General features: G+C 37.2%; 1 protein-coding gene across 1 annotated transcript in view; it reads right to left on the bottom strand.

The window, feature by feature from the left end:
- Positions 1-175: 175 nt before the first annotated feature.
- TRPC3 (transient receptor potential cation channel subfamily C member 3) overlaps positions 176-8,559 on the bottom strand; it is a 32,779-nt gene continuing 24,395 nt past the window's right edge. Inside the window, exons 6-12 of the mRNA XM_021554939.2 lie at positions 7,586-7,819; positions 6,219-6,483; positions 5,514-5,709; positions 4,187-4,396; positions 3,583-3,666; positions 3,004-3,079; positions 176-741 (exon numbers count right to left, since the gene is read on the bottom strand). Of these exons, the coding sequence (XP_021410614.1) occupies positions 599-741; positions 3,004-3,079; positions 3,583-3,666; positions 4,187-4,396; positions 5,514-5,709; positions 6,219-6,483; positions 7,586-7,819 (1,208 nt within the window). The 3' untranslated portion in view covers positions 176-598. The remainder of the gene's footprint in view (positions 742-3,003; positions 3,080-3,582; positions 3,667-4,186; positions 4,397-5,513; positions 5,710-6,218; positions 6,484-7,585; positions 7,820-8,559) is intronic.

Raw genomic sequence — 8,559 nt, 5'->3', positions numbered from 1 at the left:
AAAAAGCCTTACTCGGTGCGGGTACGTGTATACAGAGACATGTTAAATAGCGCTGCTGCCATTACATTACATTCCAACTTACCTGGTTCTCAGCATTTCCTTGTGGTCATAACCATGAGTTTTGGGCTTACACGCGTTACTAATACTACTAATAAAGAACAAAGATTTCAAGTAATCCTCCACTCATGTCTAGTTGGTTTATTGTAGTATGAAAAATCCTATTTTGTACCTGGACACTGCAAGGAACAGAGTATTACGCTGTATCTGTTAATTTTTTGTCTTGCAAATTTAGTGCAAAGAATTCTCCATATGTAACCATAAACCTGTTAAAATATCAGCGATCGATACCATTATACCTTTTTAATGCATAAATGAAAAAAAAATTATGGTAGTTCTTGCTTTTAGACAATTAAAATGAAGAGAGCAATCTTTTTGTGGTGAGTTAATAAAAGTTCCTAAGACTAAATTCCAGAGAAGCTGTACATAAAGTTATTTAGTGCTAAAAATCTACAATACATTTTTTTCAAGTATGAGATACTGAAATATTATTGCCAATAAATAGTTGTGCTGTAGTCGAAGCCACGTTTCCTTTGTGGAATCATTCACATCTCAGCATATTAGGATTTAGTTTCTCACTGAGTTTATGTATTAAAATTGCCAACTCTTCTGTTGCTTGGGACTTATCCTCCAACAGTTCATAGCGAAGACTGGAGATGTCCTGTTTGATTTCCTTTAATTCACCTGCATTAATAATGGAAACAAACACTTGTTAGCAAAGTTTAACATTCACTGGATACTCCTCTGTTAAGTCACATCAGTGCCTATCTCAGATCATCATCCCAAAATGTTCATGAGAGCAGGTACAGGATGGGTCAGGAGGATATACCTCATCTTCATTCTCAGTGAGATGTGTCTCCAGCCCTAAATAGCACCGAAGGAATTTTAATAGTCCATTGGGGACTCGAATTGTGCTCCACGTGTATACACAACACCAAAGATTCCCAAGGGCTGTACAAAGGTTAATGAATTAATCACACCAACACTGCTGAACAGCTGGTAAATATTAGTACCCCCTTTTTAGAGAGAAAAGGAAAAGAGGTTTTTTTCTGAAGGGATGTGCCAAAATCACAAAGGAAAGGTGTGGCAGAGCTGGCAGTAAAACTCACAGCTTCTGAGTCTCTCTCCTCTTCCTTACCAACATCCTTGGAATTAGAAAAAGTCAACCAATTTAACATGATGTTATAATTTGACACAAATACAAAAAACACATATAAACAAAGCTGTCAAAGCCAGACTTGTAATAAGCAGCAGCATGGTTTACCTTGTAGGATATTCAGTTCAAGAGCAAAAGCTTTAAAAAATGTTCAGATATTGGTCTTCCAGCAAGTGTGAGGGATGTGAATTCTTACACAGCATCTGCCTCAGGAAATGATTTGTCATGTATACAGTAGAAGAGTATGAAGAGACACCTAAATTCCCTAATGATGCAGAACAGGGAAAACCTCTAGACTTTTGTTAAAGCAGTTGTAGTACATAGACATGCCAACGTTTCCTGTTTGGGGTATAGCAGATTTCAAGAACTGTGTCTTCGGAGGCTGGGTCTGTGCTTTGGGTACCAATGAGATGCTCAGGACACAGAGTACTTGGCTGTGCAGCTGAAGAGTGAAACTCAATGGTTACTTGCCCTGATCAAAGTGGACTTTCTTCTATAAAACTTGGTGCCAAAGCCAGAAGCATGATGTCAGCAAATCCTGATTCTTCTGCACTGTCTTTCTAATTTAAACATCTCTGCCAACACCAAAGTGGCATCAGGGACCTGGAAAGGGCTGGCACTGCTGGTGGCAGAACAGTCTTTTCATCAGTCACTAGGTAGATGATTTCATACATCACAGAGCAGGAACAGGAGGAAAGCAGTGGGAATTCAGGAGAGCAGCACACTGAGAGGATTCACTTTTAGGAGCCTTTCTGCTTTTGTCAGTGACAATCACAGCTCTGGATAGTCACACAGGATGGGGAAATGTCAGGGTAACAGTCAGTGCACAATGCTGCCTTTTGAAGGCACTGAGGGGGATTTAATTTAATCTTTTTTGTTCCCTGCTTCTCCCTGCAGAGAGTTACAGGTAAGCAGAGAGCAACTAAGGAGCAAAACAGAAGCTTTGCTGCCTTAGCCGAGAGATGAGCAGCACTTTTAGGCCCCTTATATGCACACAGCTGCCTGATGCTGCCATGCCAGTAAAACATCTTCTGACCCCAGGCTGTCCATCACTGCATCACTCTGTTGCTTGATAACATTCTAGCTAGAGTTTTTGTCTGGGGATCTGCCCAGAGCATAGGAGTTTCCTTGTTGGACTGCAGGCTTGTGTTTCATTCCTGGAAGATTGGAAGGAGGGAGGACCACCTTTGCCATAATCTCATCCCAGTGGTGAGTGAGGGCATGCACCTGGAGCAAGTACCTCTCACAGGGAGCTCAGATCCACTGTTTCTCAAAAGGTCTCCCACTAAAATAGAGGTTACATTTGACATTTTTTATCACCATGCAGCTGTGGGGCTTTGTTTAATGATGGGCAGCTTCACAGGTGATTATTCCTTGAAGCTTTATGAAGGAAGGCAGGACCAGTAATTCGTGGTGTAAAGTGGTAAATTGTGTATAATTGTGTGTTCAGTTCAATGAAACAGAGAGGAAGATCCTGCAGATTTGATTAGCACTCTGGAAGTGTGAATACAGTTAATAGCTCCTTCACAGATTTCCTCTGTGCATTATGTTTGTGCTCTTATTTTCTATCTGTAGAATGGGGCCCATAACATTTCTCAGTCCTACTTCTTTAGTCATGCTTTTCCATTTTTTTGATGACATGGGCATACTTCCATTACTATCTGAGCCTCAGTGCATGTGAAATAGAAACAATCCCTCTTTTCACTCAAAACCCCCATGCATCATGTAATACTGGTTCCTAATACAACATGAAAAAAAATTGCCTCTGAATATTGCAGTCTTTTTCTTACCTTCATTGACTTCATCATTTTCTTTGTCCACTTGTGCTTTCAGAACATAACGTTTTATCAGTCTCTTCATTATTTGCTGCCAGATTAAAACAGTTATATAATCAGGTGAGATAATATAATTAAACATTGTTCATTTTTCTTTCTTAGCTCTCTCTGTCACATCTGCCTAAGAGAAAGAATGAACAGCTCTGAATGAAGTACTTGCCTCAAATGGGCTTTTCTGGGGGCATGCTGAGAAAGGAAGGGAACAGCCAACCTAGTCAGCTTTTATATCCCTTGCCCAGAAACCCACTTCAGATACTCCTTCACCAATTTCAGATGTTTGCTCCTCACACTTTCCCAACTGAGACATCAAAGACCAATTCTAAGTACTGCATGAGCTCGTTTTGAAATGCTTCAAATAACTATATGAAGGGCTTATACAATAACTGTCTTTTCTTTCAAGGAGCACTTAAGAGTTTGATTTCTACAGGAGGTTTTCTTTATCTGGTGAAGGCAAAATGTACTTGAAACACAAAATTCTGCTAGAACATTCTCACTGTTCTATTACACAGGACAGTGATCACTGTATATACTTACCTGATAGCGTGTTGGCTGATTGAGAATGCTGTTAAAACTGTGGGATTCAAAAACTCTGGAATTCGACTGAGTGAAAAGGTTTAACTAGGAAGAAATAAGACAAAATTAAAATAAATTATGGAATTCACAGTTAGGATTCAGCTCCATTATTATTTTCCTTTAGAAATGTTTGGGATCTTTCCATCTTTTACTATATCAGAGTATTTTTTTTTTAATGAGATTGCCTTGAATTATATGTTGGTTTTGGATTTGTTTTTTTTTTAATGCTGATAATTTTAGCCATCCTGTTCTGAGAAAATAGACTCAAAGTATCCTTAATCAATATTCAAGTAACTCCTTGCAGGAATTATTTGCATCTTTGAGCAGTCATCAATTTTTGGTTTAATTCTGTTTTCCCAGATTTGGTTGTTCTAACAAAATTTAAGTCTATTTCTTGTTTTATGCAGTATGTTTAGGTAGTCTGAAATAGAGATTTAGTGCTATAAATTATTAGTTACTCTATTATCATCAGAAGCATGGATTATAAGTTAAAGCTAAAAAGAAAAGAAGATTGCTGGAATAGACACAGAATTCTTCACTGCAATGAAAAGATCTCAGAACCTACCCTCGATTTGGAGTTGCCCATTCCCATTTCAATGTCCTTCTGTAGCCGTCTCCTCCTGCACTTAGAAAAGTTAATGATCCTCATGATGAAATAGAAAAAAGACTTGGGGCTTGGTACAAGACTGAAGGGTGGAGGTAACGTTTTTCCATCATCAAAATAGGACAGCCAAAGTTTAGAACGAGCAAACTTCCACTCTACATCACTGTCATCCTGTGTTACAAAATAAAACAGATGATGCTCTTGGTTTTTATGAAATGCAAAGCTTCTTTCAAATGAAACTGCTTTGAAATATCTTTCTGGTTTTAGATAAAATATTATTTTCTTGCTAGTAAGACTTCCAGCAGTTCTGCAAAAATGCAGCCACTTTACTTAGTCTATTTTAAACAAATTTCAGTTGTCTCTTATGGCAACATTTCATTGAGAATACTTAGTTCAAGCACATGAAAAAACAAGCATAATTTTTGCATCAAGTGAAAGCCAACATATAAACTCCCTGCTATTTAAAGCGGAACTTTCAGGGATTTTCAAGTCTTGTTTTTCTTATTAAAGCAGTCACATGGGCTTGGTACTTGCACAAGTGTTGAAGTATTAGACTCAAGGCAAAAAATGGCTTAAAATGGTTGTGCTCACAGCTTTTTGCATAACCAGGACAATCAACTCTGATCTATAATGGAGTATGAAAAATGCAAACTTTGTAGTGCTGAAGAAATTGTGTTCAATACTGACAAACCTATTTTGTCCTAATACACTCTTACTGAAGTATTCCAAGGCTGGATTGTAACTAGTTTTCTCCTGCTCAATTCCCTAACACTTTCCAGAACTCATTGAAAACACTGGGAATGACATATCCATTTGTGTACTATGTCTCAGATAATTGTTCTTCCTGTTTGTGTGGGTGTGTGCCTGCATCTGTGTGAATGTAGTACTCTTCGGACTCATGGTTTGGAAAGCTGGCACTATAAATACACTTCACATTTTTCACTATAAATACATTTCACTATAAATACATTTTTCATTTCAGTAACCTGAGATTTATTTTTGAAACCCAAGTATCTTCAATGCTATACATTTTCTGATTTGTTTTTTAACTGGAGTTGGATGCCAAATATTGTGTTTACATGGCACGAGATAAACCTGTTTAGATCCTTTGAGTTTCTGCAGCTTGGCTGAGTTGTTAGATAAAGTCAGCCTTCTTTTATACATTTTGTGATATCCTTTCCTGTGGTAATCTCTTCTTTGTACTTTTTGCACACCACTGAAATAATTCCTATTAACTCTGCCCTTTTTACAGAATAACAGAAAAGAACAACTTGAGAACAGAGCCCACCTCAATTTCTTGATATGAACTGTTGATCATAGCAATCAACATGTTGAGCAGAACCACCACCATTGTGACATTGTATATCCCATAAAGAACATAACCAATGTTCTCAATGAACTTGTGATCGTATTTGAGGACAACAGAGGTTACTTCAGACAAGCCAAATATAGACCAAAATAAGGTCTTGAAACTTTCTTCCACTCTGTAGGGAAAAAAAGAGGAAGGCATTATTAGTAACTACACGAAGAAATATAAAAGTTGTGTTTACAGTGACTGATAAATAACCTCAATTAATTTGTCTGTGAATCAGAGCACTGATCAAAACAACAAACATGCAAGGAAGCATTTTTCATAACACTTTCCATTTGTCTTCTGTGCTCCACTATCCATCACAGCTAATAGAGCTGTAACAATACATGCAGAACAACAGGAACTAGAAAGGTATTTTATATCACGTAATATTTTCTTCCAATTGGTTGCCCACAAGTCTATGTGATTGAAATACATACAGGTGAAATCATTTCAGGCTGAAATGAAAGCTTCCATTATACAAACAGGGAATAATTGGTCTTTTGTGTTCTGCTTTCTGAGGTCTTCAGTTTTATTTTAATACTAAGAGAGAGCACACAATGTCTCACAGACGTTGTTATCTTAGTGAGAAACCTGAAAGTTTTGATTGGCTTTTTACCTACAATGAAACCTCATACTTACGTTGTAAAGGCCGGGTTTAGTTTAGCTCCAAGGTAGTAGGAGTACAGTATGAACATTCCAATCATAAATGCAAGGAATACCATAATAAAAAGGACCATAAACTTGAAGATGTCCTTAACAGTCCTTCCAAGGGAGATCTGCAAGGGCCCAAAACTCTCATTTGCAGGCAGGATATAGGCGATCCGAGAAAAGCTGAGAACAACAGCAATTGCATAAAGGCCTTCAGATATTATCTGAGGATCAGATGGGAGCCATTTATCTCTAGCTGGAAGATATGAAATACAGGAGTTACTCATTTATCACAATCCTGAGGAATAAACCTTGATAGGATTTTTCCATTGACATGTCTGAGTTTAGTTGAGATAAATGTTTGAAGACTCTAATTCCTATTATTCCTGCTCTATTCCTTTTTCATTTAAGTCACAAATTAAGAATATGAGTTACATTACCTTCTGTTAGAAGAAAAGTGACTTGAAGAAACATGACATTTTATTTTGCAGTTTGCATTTTAACGTGAACTAGACAATAACTAATTCCTTACTGCAGTTTTTAACAAGCACTATGCTAAAGCTGGGAAATTTATTCCCATTTGGTGTTTTATTGATGGGAAGTTAAGTGCTGCCTGATGAACAATTTCATTTATTAGTCACACCAAGCTTTTGCTTTTTGCAGGATATAACCTAGTTCCCATAGTGACCATAAAGATTTTGCCAATTACTTCAAAAGAAATAGGACTGTGGGTTTTACACACAATGTGCACAGAAACAATTGAGTTATACAGAAATTCACAAATTACTATGTGAATTCATGCACCATCTTACCAGAGCACCACTGAATTAAAATGTGTTTAATATCAAAATACCCTGTGTTTCTAAATGTGCATTTACATATGCAAAATTTCAGATTGATTATATTGCAATTAAGGTAAGTTACAAAACCAACTCTGCTGTTACAATATATCGAAGCCCATCCTAAAATAAAATGTCAGCAGCATTTTCTTGTGTTGTAAAGACAGATTAATCACACCTTTATTGACAATTTCTGCACTGCAATAAGTATTTAGTAGTTTTATTCTATTTAAACAGACCTTCACAGGGCCAGCATCCTTCCTTCAGGAGGAAATGCTGATAGATGTTTATGAACATGAATAACTCTAAAATAACTCTAAAATAACTGAACAAAAAAAAAAGATAAAGGAATCACAGCAATATTTTATCTGTTGTGAAATTAGCCAGGAATAAAATGTGACTTCCAAAAGTTTAAAATCAAGGGGGTCAAATTTAGCTCTAGGGGCAAAGAGAGGCTTCTAAATGCATCCTTCAATCTTTCCTATGTTCAGATCTGTTTGGCAGAAAAACTAAGCTCACCATAAGTAAAATATTCAATTTCTGGAGGAAGTGTGACCTCGGAGAGGTCATTCTCCTCAATGTAGTTGTCCACATACTGTTGTGCTTTTGTGGCCTGAAGGAATGCCAGGAGCCTGGCCGTGAAAGCAGCAATAAAAATGGACAGCATTCCGAAATCCAGAACATTCCATAACTGCAAGATGTATTCCCTGGGTCCTTCCAGCCACAGCTCTTTGCATTCTGACCACATCATACCTGCAACAAGAAATGAAAAAGCACAGCAATGTTTGCCAAACTGTTGTCATTTAAATTCCCTGCATTTTCCAATTTCATGGAAGTGGATGATACCAGTGGAGCAGAGATTCACTTATTTGCAGTATCACAGCATCATCACTAAGATTATTCTCTCTTGGTTTCAACAGGGTTGATCAAATAGAAAGGTATTAATTGAGATTAATTAATGGAAATATAGTTCAGTCATCACCCCACAGAGGGTAGAGTAGAGCCTTGACTTTGCAGTGAAAGTATTGTGGTCAAATAACAAAACCCCTGTAATTCCAAAGGAGAAAAAATAAAATATGGGGAAAAAACATCATCTTACTTTCTTGCCATTTACATTCCTAAGCCACTTCTGAATCAGAAGGTTTAATTTTTCCACATGAACACAACTACCCAAAACCACAGATGATGAAATATAAAGGGTACAATTATACTACTGTTTTTTCACTTTACAGAATAAGATTCTTTTCAGCATAGAAAGTGGAATTTGGCGATGTGTAATTAAGTTTTCTTACTTAAACTTCTCAGAAATTAATTTATGTGGATTTATCTGCATCGCAGCCTCACCATAACCATGAGATGCGGTTGTTGTGAATTGAGACTTTTTGCTTGATTCAAAAACCCAACCAATAACAAAATCACAACCCCACAAACTTTTTCTTGTTTCCCTGGCTGTGTAATTCAAAGGGGCTGCTGCTGCCATCCCAGCCACTCTC

This window comes from Lonchura striata, chromosome 4, assembly GCF_046129695.1.
Source record: "Lonchura striata isolate bLonStr1 chromosome 4, bLonStr1.mat, whole genome shotgun sequence".
NCBI lineage: Eukaryota > Metazoa > Chordata > Aves > Passeriformes > Estrildidae > Lonchura > Lonchura striata.
This window is presented reverse-complemented; position numbering and strand designations above follow the sequence as displayed.